General features: G+C 51.4%; 1 protein-coding gene across 4 annotated transcripts in view; it reads left to right on the top strand.

The window, feature by feature from the left end:
* Positions 1-210: 210 nt before the first annotated feature.
* Positions 211-17,365, top strand: part of CERS4 (ceramide synthase 4) — a 77,169-nt gene continuing 60,014 nt past the window's right edge. The window contains exon 1 of one of the 4 annotated variants that reach the window (XM_077331712.1): positions 211-309. Coding sequence is in view for 1 of the 4 variants with exons in the window: in XM_077331710.1 (XP_077187825.1) it covers positions 14,187-14,716 (530 nt within the window). In the remaining 3 variants the exon portion in view is untranslated. Of the gene's footprint in view, positions 310-6,091; positions 6,242-14,171; positions 14,717-15,097; positions 15,609-17,365 lie in introns of those variants that run through there. The other 3 variants (XM_077331713.1, XM_077331710.1, XM_077331714.1) reach the window with 3 other exon arrangements.

Genomic DNA, 17,365 nt, shown 5'->3' with positions numbered 1-17,365 from the left:
GGAGCGGCCGTCTGCACACGCCCAGAGGCACTCTTCCCGATGCGCGCGACTGAATCGCCGAGCGCCACGCAAAGTGCAGCCGCCGGTCCCTAGTCCGGGCGGGGCCGTCTGCACATGCCTCGGAGCCTCGGGGTCCGGGGCTGGGGCTGTCGCGCGCTGGCCCCGCCCGAGGGGGCGGTCCGCCTGGCCCCTCCCCGCCTCCTCCTCCTCCTCCCGCCCCTCCCCCTCCCCGCCGGGCTCCTCCCCGCCTCCCCCTCCCCTCCCCGCGCCGGAGCGCAGCCGAGCCCGGAGCGCCGTCAGCAGAAGCAGGTCGGGTGGCGCGGCGGGCAGGAGGGGGTTAACGGGGGGCGGGCGGGGGGGGTCGTGGGGGCGGCCAGCCCTCCCCCCCCAGGAGCTCATCCCGGCCGGGGGCCGAGCGGCGGCGGCGGCGAGCGCGGAGGGCGCGCGGGAGTGGGGTGGGCATCTGGCTGGGCACGGCGCCCCCTTGCCCTGCCCTGCCTGCTCTGCCCGCCCCTGCCTTCCCGGCGAGGGCAGCTCTACGCGTCGCCTTGGCGGGCACATGTGGGCTGGGCAGGGCAGGGCAGGGCAGGGCGGGGGCGGGGAGAAGGGCTCGATGGGCACAAGATGGTGCCAGCCCCAGAGGGGCCGGGAGGACGGGGCCGGCCCGGGAGCCGGAGGGCATCCATGAGGCTGTCGGAGCCGGGAAGCGCCTGGGGCAGTGCCCGGGGGGAATGGGCAGGGGCACCCAGAGCAAGGCAAGCCCCCCCCCTCCCACCGCCCGGCGCCCACAGGTCTGCTGGGATGGGTCTGTGGCGCCCTGGCAGAGTGGCAGGGCTGGAGCAATGGGGGGGGGGGTTGGCAGGGGGTCACGGACCCCCTGCACATGCTTGGGGGGGGGGTGCAGCTCAGACCCTAATTGAGTTCGTGGCACAAGTTGGCAGTGCCAAGTCAGGGCGGTGCTGGGAGGAGAGGGAGGGCATGGCGGAGGCCTCCCCTCCCCCTCCCCTAAGCTGTGAACTGACATTTGGCCGGAGACTGGCCAGCAGTGCCCAGTTTGGCAGGGATGCAACTCCTTTCTTCTCCCTGGTTTTCTTTCTTTCTTTCTTTCTTTCTTTCTTTCTTTCTTTCTTTCTTTCTTTCTTTCTTTCTTTCTTTCTTTCTGGGCAATATTGGGCAAAAGACAAGGGGGGAAGGCAGAGTGAAAAGAGCCCTTCTTTCAGAGCTCTTTTCAAAACCCTCCTTAGCAATCCACGCCGTCCTTAAAAGCCCCGTTTCCGCTGCGTCTTTCATTGCCACTGGGTGTTCCTGCCCCCCCCCCTCCCCCGACATATACCAGTTGCCTGCTGGAAGATGTAAGCTCCTTGAGGGCGCAGACCTGCCAGTCCAAAGGATTCCAGGAGGAAAAGGGGTGTGGGAATCTGCCGGTTCCAGCAGGTATCGGGATGGGGGCTTCTTTCCAAGAGGTCCGTATTATTGCTCCGGCTCCGGGCAGGTTGTTTGGGACGAGGGTATTAAGTTGTGCCAGACAAGTGGTCAAAAATTCCTGAAAGCGGGCGGGCGGGAGGGGAACAACCACGTCACAAAAGTGAGTCAGAAATCAGCTGAATAGTGAGACGGGACCACAAGGTGGCAGGGAGGGCCAAATTGCTCCCAACTGGGACAGGTTGGAAATTTCATAACCCGCTGGGGAGTTAGTCATGGATGGGAAGTTGGCGTTTTGTCTCTGGGAGTTGGGGGAAAAAGACAGCCAATGGAGTAGGACCGGGCAAAGTTCCCTCTTGCAGAACCCTTCCCCGGCTGCAGTGTGGTCGAGGCCCTCTCTTGAAACCCTGTCTCGTCTGACTCTCCAGAGCTGTTTTAAGTGCTGGCACCTGAGCCTGGGGTCTTCTGACTGCTGCCCAGCTGCTTTGGGGTCTCGCCTAGCCCTGCTAGCTGGCCTTCTTGTCCTGGCGGTTGAACCTGGAACTTTATGCCAGCTGTGCGCATAGCCACTGACCTCTGGACCTCTGGCTAAAAGATCACTGGAAGCCACAGCTTGCATGAGTCAAGGGGTTCGTCCAGCCAGCCCTGGATTCTCTCCACACTCTTGGCAGAGGCAGGTTTAGGGCAGAAGAGGGTCTCTCCTAGCTCTTTTTTTGCTGGAGATGCCCCAAAGTGAACCAGCCTCTCCCCCAGCCATCAGCTCCATTCCCCCCTTCCCTCTGCCACATTTCCTTGGCATTCATGCTCTCCGCAACCAACCTCTGCCGTGCCAAGTTTCTCTTTCTTCCTGCCTCAAACCACCTCCCTTGGCCCCAAGAGGAGCTCTCAGTCCTGAGTCAAGATGAGCCGCTTGAGCTTAAAAAGAACCCCAAACAGTTTTGTGTTTGCATGTCCAGCGTCGTGACTCATCCCTGCAAGGTTGTCAACAGCTTAAAAAGCAAAATAACAAAAACGGGGCCCGCTCCGGTGCCTTCAAGGGCGACTCCAACGGCAGCCCCCTGCTAGGGGCAGCATTACGTGAGGTTGCAGTGGAAGGCATGGGGGCAGGGCAGGGCAGGGCTCAAGAAAATGCCCTGGCATCCTGGCACGTGCTTGCCAGCCAGAGAGATGTGCAGGGAGATGTGCAGGACTGGCGGGAAAAGGGGGTAACCAGGGCTCTGCGCTTCAGCCACCAAAGCGGCCGTTCCAGCCCGGAACAGCCAGAGCCACACCGCGGCCTGCGTGCAGGCGCTGGGTCACATTATTATTATCATCATCATCATCATTATCATCATCATCATCATCATCATCATCATTAATATTATTATTAATATTATTATTATTATTTCTATTTCTATACCGCCCTCCCCAAAGGCTCAGGGCGGTTTACAGGGAACAAGAAAAGATACAGATAACATATGGTAACAACAGGTGTTAACAGTAATAACAGTAATAACATTATAACAACAATAACCTAACGTGATCATAACAATAACATTAGAAAATGGAACTACAAAAGAGCCTCGGCTTAACTCTTACTGGACCCTGTGGGCAACCGATTAATGTTGGACGTAGAGGGGGGGGAGCTTGGGGGCCAACTGGATGTGGTGGTTTGGGTCGACCTCAACCAAATGCCTGGCGGAGGAGCTCCCTTTTGCAGGCCCTGCAGAACTGCTTTAGTTCTGTCAGGGCCCTGATCTCCTCTGGGAGCTCGTTCCACCAGGTGGGGGCCAGAATGGAGAAAGCTTCCAGGCATCTGGCTAATGCTTCTGGGGGAGAGTCAGGGCGGCCATCCACCAGGAGGAAGAGCTGGGCGTCATCTGCATATTGGTGGCAACCCAGCCCAAACCTCCGCACCAGTTGGGCAAGAGGGCGCATAAAGATGTTAAATAAGGTTAGAGAGAGAATTGCCCCTTGGGGGACTCTGCAAGCCGGTTGGTGACAGCTTGATGAGCTCTCTCCTAATGCTGCCCTCTGTCCACCCCTCCGCCCCCCCCCCCGTGCCACGGCGCTGGCTGCTTCAGGCTGGAACGGGTACTTAGGTGGCCAAAGCACACAACCCTAGTGGTAACCCAACAGAGGCAAAAGTAGAGGGGAAGAAAGTGGAGGGGGGGGGGAATTAAGCATAAAAACGGTGTATTTTCTGAATTCTCTTAAAGCCAAACGGAACAGGGGCAGAAGGTCAGGCAGAGAAATCTCAGATCTCTGAAGGACTGCGCCGGGTTTCTCTCCATTTGGATTGGGACTCAGAGCCACAGTAGGGCATTAGAGGGGTGTTGGGAGCTTCCTGGTGCATGTTTGTGGCTTGGCTCGCTGATGTGAGCAATCTGTTTAGGGAGCTTCCTGGGCCTGGCATTGTTTGGATCTGGGTGGCTGTTTCCAGTGCCCGGAAATGATTCCCACTGGAGAAAACAAGATGAAGAAACCTCTGAGCGTGTACGAAGTGCAGCTCAGCATCCCTCGGCATGTGGAATTCTGGGAAAAAGCTTGCCATTTGCTTCCATTTTTGAGCCTCCCGGTACTGTTGTTGGAGTAATTAACCATACTGTGGACTGAATTTTGAATATCTACAGATGCGGTGAGATATTCAAAATCTACAGAGACTGTTGCAGTGACCCCCATGACTGCCCTGAGAGACAGGCCTGTGCTGTTCTCTGACTGCCCATCCCATTTTAATCCCACCGTTCTTCTAAGGACCTAAGGGTGTCATTTGGGGCATTTCTGCACATTGGTAAAAATTGCCAGCTGAATGGTGAAACGCTAAATATAATCGCTGGCTATTTTTTTTTAATGCATACTTCTCCGTTGCTATGCCTATGCATCTAATCATAAATGCATTTTGAACACTACTACTTATAGACTCACGAGTCTTGATAATTAAAAAACATTAATCTAGTTCCTGATTTTTGGGGGGGTGGGGTGGGGGTAGAGAGCACGCTTTGTGCTACAACATTGGGAAAAAATTATTTCTGGCATCGCCTGCACGCTTGTCCGCCTATTCGTTGCTCCAGGAAGTTAGACCTTTTTAAAAAGAATTCCCCGCCCCTGGGAACAAGGGAGAGGGTGGCGGGTGCAAGGTCGGGATGAGGCGGGTGTCTTTAGCGCGTTTGAGCTTCCATACCTTCCCTCTGCTGGTTGCTCTCCTGTAAGGTAAAGGTATCCCCTGTGCAAGCACCGGGTCATGTCTGACCCTTGGGGTGACACACTCTAGCGTTTTCATGGCAGACTCAATACGGGGTGGCCTTTCCACTGCCTTCCCCAGCATTACCATTTAACCCCCCCAGTAGCAAACTGGGTACTCATTTTACCAACATCACAAGGATGGAAGGCTGAGTCAACCTTCAGCCGGCTGCTGGAATCGAACTCCCAACCTCATGGGCAGACAGCTTCAGACAGCATTTCTGCCGCTTACCACTCTGAGCCACAAGAGGCTCTCCTGTAGCTCGTGCTAAATAGGTTGGGGAATCCACTTTATGTTGTTGTTGTTGTTGTTGTTGTTGTGGTTATGTGCGAAGTCATGTCCGACCCATTGCGACCCCATGGACAATGATCCTCCAGGCCTTCCTGTCCTCTACCATTCCCCGGAGTCCATTTAAGTTTGCTCCTACTGCTTCAGTGACTCCATCCAGCCACCTCATTCTCTGTCGTCCCCTTCTTCTTTTGCCCTCGATTGCTCCCAGCATTAGGCTCTTCTCCAGGGAGTCCTTCCTTCTCATGAGGTGGCCAAAGTATTTGAGTTTCATCTTCAGGATCTGGCCTTCTAAAGAGCAGTCAGGGCTGATCTCCTCTAGGACTGACCGGTTTGTTCGCCTTGCAGTCCAAGGGACTTGCAGTCCAAGGGACTCCAGCACCAGAGTTCAAAAGCCTCAATTCTTTGACGCTCGGCCTTCCTTATGGTCCAACTCTCGCAGCCATACATTGCAACTGGGAATACCATAGCCTTGACTAAACGCACTTTTGTTGGCAGGGTGATGTCTCTGCTTTTTAGGATGCTGTCTAGATTTGCCATAGCTTTCCTCCCCAGCAGCAAGCGTCTTTTAATTTCTTTGCTGCAGTCACCATCTGCAGTGATCCTGGAGCCCAGGAAAATAAAATCTGTCACTATCTCCATTTCTTCCCCATCTATTTGCCAGGAATTGAGAGGGCCGGATGCCATGATCTTTGTTTTCTTGATGTTGAGTTTCAAGCCAACTTTTGAATGTGATTCTCCAACTAGCGCTTTAAAATTGGGGATGTAGCCGGCCAGTTACTGCCCAGATGCTGGATGTTGGCGCGTCATATGGAATATAACGCTACCTAAAGTAAACATTTCACTGTAATTAAAGGGTGCGAAAATGCTCTTGGCCCTTTAAGTCCTTGCAACAACCCGGAGAGAATTAGGCTAGGCTGGGAGAGATCAGCAGCCTTGAGAATGGTCCCAGAAAGAGGTGAGATTTGGAAGTCTCAGCAGCTGAAGAAACCAGACTTCTCACAGGATGGGGAAGGCATCTTCTGGCTAGAAGGCTGATCTGAATGCCTCAGACCTCCAGCTCCAAAATCAGGAAGAAGCTGAGCTGAAGTGGGATGAACCCATCTTTCTCTGATGTCTGACAGCTGGTTCAGGGTAGCAAATTAGGAGCTTAATCTGCAAGGGCCCTGACAATATCCCGTGTCAGGTGACTGCTGTATTGCAAGCAGCTGTGAACGAGTGCCCCATTTCTGTCCTGGTTGGGTTGGTAGCCCAGGAGCAGCCCTTGAGCTCCCTGTTCGAGCCTTCCTTCACTGTAGGTAGCCAACAAAGGTAGGCGTTTCCAAATCATAAATTTGTATTAGCCGTTCTGTTTGGCAGATGCTTTGCCCTCCGGGTCTCTTTTCCTTCCCCGGTAAGAACGCACTTGTGTTTTGTGAACTTTTTGCTTTTCGGAAGGGGCTGGGTAATGGTGTTGCCAGGTTATCACCCCTCACTGGCCTCCCATGCTTTTAACCTAGGACGAGTAGCAATTCAGAACCGGAAGTGCCTCTTCTCTGTTTGTTCTACCCGAAACTCTGAAGTTTGTCTTGTAGTGCAGAAGTAAAAGCCCCAGGTGGCCTTGGCAGAGGGGAAAGGTGGCAGTTATTGTCTGAGGGTTGTGTGATTCTTACTTTCAGGGTAAACACAAATATGGTCCCTGGTTTGCTTGTGTTTTTTTAAAGCTAACTTAGTTCTGAAGTGTGACAAGGTAAACAAACAAACAAACAAACAAAAAAGAGGCGAATTCCAGGCCAAGATTAATTTGGAAAATTGTGGCAAGCAAAGCAGCCCATATCAGGATGCCGCTGAATTTGGAATGCTGTTCCAGTCACTGCGTCTCAAACAGAAATACGTAGAACTGCAGAAGGTGGGGGAAAGGCAATTCCAAGCAGTCAGGGCAGGATGGGAGGAATATTCCCTGCAAGGAGAGGCTAAGACGGTTGGGAGCTTTTCAGCTTAGAGAAGAGTTAACAAAGGAGGCGGAAATGTGAATGAGTTTTGTAAAGCGGTGCCTGGGCGGAGACAGGAGACAGAGAGATCTTTTACTCCGTGTGCCAGGGAGTCACTTGATGGAAACAGACGGGTAACTTTAGGACAGACAAGCAGAAGAGAGTCTTTCTGTCACGCGGCACGTGGAACTGCTGGCCACAAGATGTGTTGACGATCTCTGGCAGGGAGGGCTGGAAAAAGCGGAAGCCGGATAAGTGAACCAAGGAGGAGATCTCTGCCGAGAGTCATTAACAAGGACGGATAAATGGACCGTCCATGGTCAGAGGCAGTCTACCTTGGAAAGTCGGTCCTGTGCTGCCGCAGGGGGAGGCTGCTGCTTTAGTGCCCCGCTTGTACATTTCTTGGCCAAGTTTCTGGCCACTGTACAAGAAAGAAAAGGGGAAAAAAGGACGGCACTTTGAGTGCATGTTACGGCAGAGAGGTCTGTCGGCTGTTGTTGCACAAAACTGCTAAATGGAGCTTCTTTGTTTCAAGGCAGTATATCTGGATAGCAGAGGCCATGCGTGGAGGTCTGTCCTGTTTCTGGGCTTCCGAGAAATGTACCTGGCCAGGGCTGGGATACTGACCTAAACGAACCTTTGGACTCATCCTGCAAGGTTCCCCCCTTATCTCCCCCATTGGATTATCTGAATTGCAGTGTTATCTCGGAATTGGAGTGTGGGCTTGGAGGCCTAAGCTGGAATGGGGGATGCTTTATCATTGGAAAGACCTTCGGAGTATCTGTTTCCTTAGGGCTGCTGCATTTGCATGGGCACAGATTGCCTGCCCTGTAGTGTTGAGTAACACTACAAATGCTGGAAAGGGGGGGGGTGCCAACAAGGGGGGGGATCCAAAGGGCAATGTCCTGGGAATTAGGTGGGAATCCAAAGGGCACTGTCCTGGGAATTAACCCCAGTAAATAAAGTTGCACTTATCTTTGGCTGGACCTGCTTAGATTTGCCCCCTTACTGCCTGTTATTTTATTTTATTTAAAACCTTCATGCCTTTCTTCTTTACAGAGCTCATGGTGGCTTACAAACAGACATAAAACACAGAGAACGAAATACATTAAAAGCTACATGACTCAAATTTCAAAGAGTTATTTGGGACGGCCACTAAACCTAACCCAAATGCAGCCCAGAATGAAGATGTCTCCAGCTGGCTCCGAAGACTGAAAGTGAGGGGACCAGGCATGGCTCAACCCGGGTAGGGCTGAAAGGTCCCTCCTGTCACCAGCGGGGCATGAGAAGGACTTGCAGGAGAAAAAGAAGGGCCACATTGCCAGCATCAACAGAAGCGACGTCATGGTGCCAGTGACTTCAGGCCGATGCTCTGGTATTTGGGCAAAGACTCTGTGGTAAAACTGGCTTCCACCATAGAGTTCTTGCCCAGAGCATCACCCAGAAGTGGCTGGTATGATATCACTTCCTGTGCAAGGCCAACGACATGGCCTGGGCCTTCCTCTTTCTACTGGTAAGCCCTCCTGCTGGCCAGCTGGGGAGAGGGACCAGGTGGTGTGGGACCCCTGCCTCCACTAGGGAGGCTGTTCTATAATCTTGGCAGGGGTAGTCAAACTGCGAATGCTGGTAGGGGCTCATGGGAATTGTAGTCCATGGACATCTGGAGGGCAGCTGTTTGACTACCCCTGGTGGCTGCCACTAAAAAGGCAGCCAAATAGGATACTTTTATTGACGGGGCAGTCAGAAGGGCCTCTCCCTATGCTCTTTATTCCTAGGCAAGGGGCATTCATTAGCGTCTGCCGAGCTGCTACACTTGATAACTCATTAACGTGCTGAGCTGATTGCTTTTGATCTCTCAGTCCGGGGGGGAGGCCTGGCTTCAAACACACAACCATGCCCACGCACAACCAGCTGTGAGACGACAGAGTGGGCTGTCCCACTTCTGCGTGCATAAAACAGAACTCCCCCTGCAAGGAGACATCTAGTACTACAGGAACCAGATGGAGCTAGGTTCTTTCTCCCTGTGCTGCTAGTTTTCTGCTTCCAGAGATGTTCGCCCAGCGGCCTTTCTGGTCTGCTCTCTGAAAGCGGCATGCTTTGTTTGCATCCATATTTGATAAGTTCTGAGAAAGTATTTGCTTTGTGTGGAAACTTGGAGGGAGTGCAGAGTAGCCAGAAGCCTTGGCAGCTGCATCCTCTCAAGAGCAATGCTCTCATGGGTATATCTTGCTGGTCAGGAAAGAACAGTGTTGATTCATTTGTAGTCCACCTTCCTTGCTGAGATTTCAAGGCAGATGGCAACTCAACACACTGCAGTAAGAACAGGACAGGAAAGCATCCAGTGGAGCGGATGGCCAGGAGGTTGAGGACGGACAAAAAGAAAGAGCCAGGGGGCAACATCAGGGGAAGGCCTTGGCCTCCATGCCCTGTTGCTGGACATCTACAGGAATGAGTTGGCCCCTGCCTGAGATGGGATGCTGGACTAGATGGGCCCTGGCCTGGTCTGGCAGGGCACTTCTTATGAGTACAGAGAACCCGCAGAGAACCTCCACTCTGCAAATGGAGCATAGCAAGCACCAGGGCAAAATTCAGAAAGAAAACCCCAGCAGAATTCGTTTTGGATATGAGGCTGGGTAACTGGGACTGTAAAGGCTGCAGCGGAGAGCAGAGAGAGATAACCTAGGGAGCATCTGAGTGCCAGAACACGGACAGAAGCAGGAAATGCACAAGGGTTTGCACACACGCAATTCCCTCGGCATTTCCTCTTCATTCCTGGTCCTCTGATGTTCAGTTTTTGCTCCACTGTGGTTACTCCAGGGCATGAAGATAGACAGCAGAAATTATAATCAGGAAGCATCAACCATTTTTGTTGCATCATGTGAGATCTGATCTCACTTGTGGAATTCCTCAGAGGGACGGACAGCTGTGGCCACTGAGGGCATCAGGAGGAGACACGCAGAGATGTGGAGCTGGCAGCCTTTTTGGGATGGGTGCAGAGTGGGTGGCCGGGGAGGCTTCAGGAGGAGGCTGTATTGCCATTTATTCATAGAATCCTAGGATCATAGAGTCGCAAGGGACCTCCGGGGTTATCTAGTCCAACCCCCTGCACTATGCCGGAACTCACCCACAGTGACCCCAGTTTCATGCCTAAGCGATCCCTTGACCAAAATGTTTCCAGAATCCAGCCTGGCCTGGAGGAAATCCCACAGTGGCGATCAGCAATTCCCTGGGTATGCAAGGAAGGGTCATAAGAGACAGACACTGGCACATCCCTTCCTGCCCACCCACTCACAACCTGCCTAAGTTCATAAAATCAGCATTTTTGTCAGATGACTATCCAGCTTCTGCTTAAAACTACCGAAGAAGGAGAACCCACCACCTCCCAAGGAAGCCTGTTCCGTTGAGGAACTGCTCTGTCAGGAACTTCTTCTGGATGTTTAGCCGAAAATTTGTTTGAATTAATTTCAACCCATTGGTTCTGATCTGCCCTTCTGAGGCAACAGAAAACACTTTTGCTCCATCAAGTTAGCATATCACTTCTTAGTTGTCTTCTCTCCAGGCTAAACAAACCAAACAAACCAGTCTCCCTCAGCCTTTGCACATGTGACATGGTCTCCAAACTTCTCACCCTCTTCATAGCCCTCCTCTGGACACGCTCCAGTTTGTCTACATCCCTCTTCGACTGGGGTGCCCAAAACTGAACAAAGGACTCCAAGAGAGGTCTGGACACTATACTTCTTTTAATACAGTCCAAAGTCCTGTTTGACTGTTTAGCCACCAAGTCACACTGCTGACTCATGTTTGGTGCATGGTTTACTAAGACCTTTTATTTATTTGTTTGTTTATTTATTTGGAGTTTTATACCACCCATTTTTATGGCTCTGGGTGGTTTACATGGAACATTGCATAAATTTACATGCATAAATTTACATGGAACATTATAACGATCTATAACATTACACAACAGAACATCACAACAATCTATCGGAAACAATTACAACACAACATGAATAACAACATGTTTTCACAATCCTATAGTGATGCGTATGCTTTTTCCTATCTAAATGAAGAACTTTACATTTATCACCATTGAAATTCATGTTATTCATTTTAGCCCATTTTTCTAGCCTGTCAAGATCATCCTATATTCTGACTCTGTCTTTTGGTGTGTTTGCTACCCCTCCCAGTCTAGTGTCTTCTGCAAATTTAATAAGTACCCCCTTTATTCATTCATCCAAATTATTTATAAATATATGTTGAATAACTCAGGGCCCAGGATAGATCCCTGAGGCACTCTTCTCCAAGAAAGTGACAAACCATTTATCTTTGGGTGTGATCTGTCAACCAGTTCTTGATCCACCTAATAGGATCCATACTGCATTTTACCAACTTGTCAATAAGAATTTCATGCGGAAATTTATCAAAAGCCTTACTAAAACCATGGTAAACTATGTCCACAGCACTCCCCTGATCTAGCAAAGTAGTAACTTTCTCAAAAAAAAAGAGATAAGTTTAGTCTGACATGATTTGTTCTTGAGAAAGCCATGCTGACTCTTGGTAATTACAGCCATCTGCTCTAGCTGCTCAAGGACAACTGCTTGATTGGTTCTAAAATTTTGCCAGCTATAGACATCAAGCTGAAGATGGGGACAATATTTACCTACCTCCAATCTTTTGGTACTTCATTTGTTCTCCAAGAATTGTGAAAAATAAGGACAGAGGCTCAGAAATTACATGTGCAAGTTCTTTTAGAACCCTTGGATGCAATTCATTTGGCCAGAGGACTTGATTTCATTATAGAAACTAGGTGTTTATGGACTCCCATCCCTCATTACGTGAAATGATTTTGCCTCATTGAGCATTATCCCCCCCACAAGAGAAGACTGAGGAGGAATAGGAGTTAAGCAGTTCAGCCCTCTCTTCATCATCTGTTATAATGTCACTTCCCTGTCCCCGCAATGGTCCTACCATGTCCCTATTCTTTTTCTTACTTTGAATATAACAAAAGATCCCTTTAGCTTTTCTAACACTCTCCCTAGAAGCCTTGGTTATGTGTTTATATTCCTCCTTGCTTATAAGGCCCTCCTTCCAATTCCCAAAGAGCCTTTTTTATTGCTCAATTCTTTGGAAAGCTCTTTATAGAGGTTCCTTTAGGTTTCTTTAGGTTCCAGTTTTCCTTTTCAAGGGAATTGTCTGCGATTGTGCCTTCAGTATTTCACTTTTGAGAAAGTCCCAACCTACTTGGATTTCTGTCTCCTCAAGCTTTTCTGACCACAGGATTCCACCGGACATGACTTTGTTAAAATTTGCTCTCCTAAAGTCCAGCCTGTATGTGTGGCTGTGGACATTTTTTCTCTTCCCCAAGGTCAGGGGTAGTCAAACTGCGACCCTCCAGATGTCCATGGACTACAATTCCCATGAGCCCCCTGCCAGCGAATGCTGGCAGGGGGCTCATGGGAATTGTAGTTCATGGACATCTGGAGGGCCGCAGTTTGACTACCCCTGCCCAAGATCATGAAGTCCAAGGTCACATAGTCACTACTACCATGTGTGCCCACATCTGGAGGTGCTGCAGTTTGACTACACCTGGGTTAAATGATTCCGTGACTCTGGATTGGGAATCCTTTGGGAATCAGGGATCTTATTAAATCTGTCTTTTGCTAAATTAGAAGGAAAGCTGTCGGCTTAGCAAGAAAGCTCTTCTTGAAAGTGAATTGTCTAATGCACAAAGATAGGGCTGTATTTCTTGATAGAAGGCTGTTCTCCCCCAGTGCTTTGGCAAACACGAACGAACTGCCTCAGATCTCAAACATTGAATTTCCTGACCCTCCAGTCTATGGATAATCTGTGGCATTATTGGTTTCTCATCATGCCCAATCAGAAATGATAGATCTAATCCCATTGTTGCTGTTTTCTGTTGGACTGACGCTGACCTGTTGGCCACAAAAGTGAGGTGCCCATCTGTCTCGCTTCTGGCGAGAGAGGAGTCCCCTGCCGGACACCAGGATCGAGGAGGAAGTCTGGCGTGGCACGGCCTCTACCTGCCCTGCCCTGAAGCCGGTGGCCAGCAGGTGAGCAAGCTGGGAGTGGTGGGGAGAGGAGGAGAGCACCCCCGCTGCCCCCCCCGCCACCAAGCAGTAGCCGCCCCCCTCGCCGGCGCCTCCCCCCCCCCCCGACTCCGGTGTCCCGCCTTAGGTTCCTCGCAATCTGGTCACCTTACCACAAAGGGATCTTCCAGTAGGTTAGAAACCAGTTTTCCCTGGCGGCTTCTAAGATATTATACCACTCTATTCCCTTTTGGTTAGGACTCGTTTGGAGTATCGTGCCCAGTTCTGGGTGCTGAAAGAGTCAACAAAACAAAAAGAGGTGTTCCAAAGGGCAGCCAGCCGTGTTGGTGTGAGACCCTTGTGGTACCTTGGAAGAGCAACACAGTTTTATTCAAATTCAGTAAATAAGTAAAAGATGTCTTGATTTTTTTTAACCACCCTTCCCGGGTTGGCACAGGGAGAGTCACAATGCAATTCAGATGTGCAGAATAAAATATATAATCGTACATGATTTAAAAGCTGCCTATTAAAGCATCACTGGAGGTGAGGAGGCTGTGGCAGCAGATTGGAATTTTTTTTTCACAGGGAGGCCGGCAGTCTTTGATGTTAAATTGCTGGCTTCAGCCTTAAGCCCCTTTCTGAGAGCCTGCTTGGTGTAGTAGTTAAAAGTGGTGGCCCCTAATATGGAGAACTGGGTTTGATGCCCTGCTCCTCCACGTGTAGGTAGCTGGGTGGCCTTGGGCGAGTCACAGTCCAGTTCTCATAGAACAATTCTGTCAGAGCTCTCTCAGTCCCACTTGCCTTACAGGGTGTCTGTTGTGGGGAGAGGAAAGGGAAGGCAACTGGAAGCCGCTTTGAGCCTCCTTCGGGTAGAGAAAAGCGGCATAGAAGAACCAACTCTTCTTGTTCTTCAGTAATCTCAGCGCTCTCTCAGCCTCACCCACCTCACAGGGTGTCTGTTGTGGGGAGAGGAAAGGGAAGGCGATTGGAAGCTGCTTTGAGACTCCTTCGGGGATTAGTGAAAAGTGGAGTACAAAAATCACCTCTTCTTCTTGGAAGGCTTCTGATCTCCCTAGGAAGAGTGTTCCACCTGGCTGGGTCTGGGGTTGAAAAAGCCCTGGTTGAGGCCAATCTCACCTCTCAGGCCGGGGTTCCTGAGCGAAATCTGGGGCATTTCTGCACATGGGGAATGTGGCATGCCAGCCGCCGAAGGTAGGCAGCATATTCCGGCCCCTCCAGATGACGTCACTTAGCTCCAGTGGCTGGCTCCAGTGGCTGGCTGTGTCCGCCATTTTAAGCCACAGGGTGAATCCCAAAAAGTGGATTCACCCCCTGGAACAGCATGATACCCCAACAAACAACCCGCCCGCAAACCGTGGGAAGAAGGTTCGGAGGGGGAAACGCACTTTAGCCTACGTCCCGCCCCTGCCCTCGTCCTCCATTTCCTGCCGAGCAAAGGTAGCAGCCCCCCACCCCCACCCCAGCATTGCAAACGGCATCCTTCTTGTTAGACGTTCCTACCTCCGTGCAGCCTTCCTGTTTTCTTCAGTCTGCAGACCCCCCATCCCGTCCACCGCTTCCCCCCCCCCCCCTCCTGCTGTGGAGGCAGTACCCGGCTTACGACATGCTGGGCAGGGAGAGAAGGTGTCTGGGCAGCTGGATTGGGATGGACTCTCAGAGTGGGGAAGGAGCAGTGGGGTGGTGGGGGAAGAGAGCAGTGGACGGGACGGGGGTCTGCAGACTGAAGAGTACGGGAAGGCTGCACGAAGGTAGGACCGCCGAACGAGAATTATGCTAGATTCAAGTGGGATGCCGTGTTGGTCTGAAGTAGCACAATAAAATCAGAGTCCAGTAGGCGTTAAATAAATAAATCTTTGTTGGTCTTAAAGGTGCTACTGAACTCTGGTTTTAGAGAATTATGCTTTGCAATGCTTCCAGCTGCCTTCGCCGCGCCCTTCGTTGGCCAGCCGTGGTTTCCTTCGTGCGTTTGCTGCTTGTGAGGCACATGAGGAGGGGAAGATGAGGCAGGGATAGTGTAATGTGTGTGTGTGTGTAGGGGGGGGGAATTGCATGATTAACTATCACGCTATTGCAGGCAGAAAGCGTCCCACCATTTCGACCACTGTGCGGAAATCCCCCTGGTCTTTTGATCTAAGAGCGCTTTGGGGAGGCAATAGCTGATTGTGCAGCCCTGTAGATACAGGGGTTGCGGATCATTCCAGGTTTTAAATGTTAAAAGTCAGAACCTTGACTTGGATTTGCTCTCCAATCTGGAGCCAGGGCGTCAGGGGGGAATTCTGTTGTGAGCCACAGGAGGGTAGGTTTCCCACTCTTGGAAGGCTTGTTTTGAAAGCTTTGTTCCCGGAAAGGATGGAGGAGGAAGAGCTGATGCTGCTATTTGGTGTCTGTCCTCTCTGGGAAGAGCTGAGGAGCGGGAATTGCTGGCAGCTGAGCTCCGCATGGACTCCTTTGAAAAGGCAGCACCTTGCCAGGAGGAAAAGGGAAACAGCTCCTCGGGCAGTGAGAAAACCTGAAGGCCTGTCCGGTATTTTCGCTGGAAGAGATCCTGACGCTGCAAGAAGGCCATCTTGACATTTGGGACTTTGCTCCAGGCTTGGCCTCGGGAAGGACACGCAGTGAGCTGTCTGGCTTTTCTCCGAAGTGAGTTGTTTGTAGGACTCTGCTCCGGAACAATTACTGAACCAGTAATATCTGTGGGAGGGTTTTCCACAGTTGCCTGTTTTGTTGCATTTCAATAAATTGTATCTACCTTTTAAACATGCATGGACATTGCTCTAGGCTTTGAACTTGGCATGTGGAATGGGATAATTATTTTAACACGGTCCCCTTAAGGTGTCAAAAGAAAAACAATTTCACTTTTCTGTGGTGGTTTTGTTCCAGGATGTAGCTGATTACAGCCTAGCAGGGCCCAGATAAAATCGTTCTCTTTTGATAATGGGTGCTCTGAGGTTACTGTAATTTTGACAGCTGCTCCTCTCTCTCAGAAAACAAAAGCTTTAGAAATGCTTCCTGGTTTGCACCAGGTGCAGGCTGAAGTGTGAGAATGGACAGGAAGACAGCATGAATTTGCCTTCTGTCGGGCCCTCGGTCCATCAAGGTCAATGCTGTGTCTTCCCAGACCCAGAGTGGCCCTCCAAGGTTTTGGGCAGAGGTCTTTCCCATCCCCTGCTACCTGATCGTTTTAACTGGGGATGCTGGGTGGGGGTCGAGCCTGGGACTTTTCTGCATCTGAGTAGATGCTCGTAGTACCAAGCTCTTTCCCAGTAATTGGCGGGAAGGGCTTTTGGTTGTCCGACAAACACAGCCTCTCTCCTCCCCGTGAGTTTTCAACGGAAAGAACTTTTGCGTCTGATAATTTCTGTTGGTCTTGTGCGCTTGAGTGCTCAGGATTGAGCTGCCATAGGATCTGAGGCCTGACATTGCTTTAGCGCAGGGATAGTCAACCTGTGGTCCTCCAGATGTTCGTGGACTACAATTCCCATGAGCCCCTGCCAGCATTTGCTGGCAGGGGCTCATGGGAATTGTATTCCATATACATCTGGAGGACCACAGGTTGACTCCCCCTGCTTTAGCGGTTATAGGTAAGATGGTGGCCCTGGGGTGTCTCCAAGGCTCCGTTGCCCTGGGAACAAGCTCGAGGTCTCAGCGCCAGGGCGGCCGATCCGTCAGCATGAGCCATGCGTGGCCAATCCATTTGGCACTGGGAGGGGTTGAGGGCTTTGGGGACTTGCATAAGGGGGCGCCTGCATAGAATCCCCTGGAGGTTGAGTGCCAGCTTGGTGTGGTGATAAGGAGCGTGGACCTCTGATTCCCCGCTCCTCCTCCACCTGCAGCCAGCTGGGTGACCTTGGGCCAGTCACAGCACTGATGAAGCTGTTCTGATCCAGCAGGAATCTCAGGGCTCCCTCAGCCTCACCCACCTCACAGGGTGTCTGTGGTGGGGAGAGGAAAGGGAAGGCGACTGGAAGCCATTTTGAGACTCCTTCGGGTAGAACCAACTCTTTGTCGTTGTCTTCTTCTCCTCCTCCTCCTCCTCCTCCTCCTCCTCCTCCTCCTCCTCCTCTTCTACCTCTTCTTCTTCCTCCTCCTCTTCCTCCTCCTCCTACCTCTTCTTCTTCCACCTCTACCTCTCCCACATCATCATATTCTCTTCAGTAAAGTGCTTTCTTTTCTGAAACGAGGCCTGGTTATTGGGAGCGATCGGTGACTCTTACACCAAGGAGCCTGGAGTGGCCACGGATGCTAATTCCATCCCGGCTCGAGTGTTCATGCAGTTGGGAGGCTGAAGTCCTGCTAGGCCGGAGCTGCCAGGGGAGCCCGCTCTGTCAGGTTCCGAGTGGCCGCAGGGTGTGGCTCTCAGCAATTCCTGCCATTCGGCCACGACTGTTTTTAGAACT

The sequence above is a fragment of the Paroedura picta genome, chromosome 4, assembly GCF_049243985.1.
Source record: "Paroedura picta isolate Pp20150507F chromosome 4, Ppicta_v3.0, whole genome shotgun sequence".
Classification (NCBI taxonomy): Eukaryota; Metazoa; Chordata; class Lepidosauria; order Squamata; family Gekkonidae; genus Paroedura; species Paroedura picta.
This window is presented reverse-complemented; position numbering and strand designations above follow the sequence as displayed.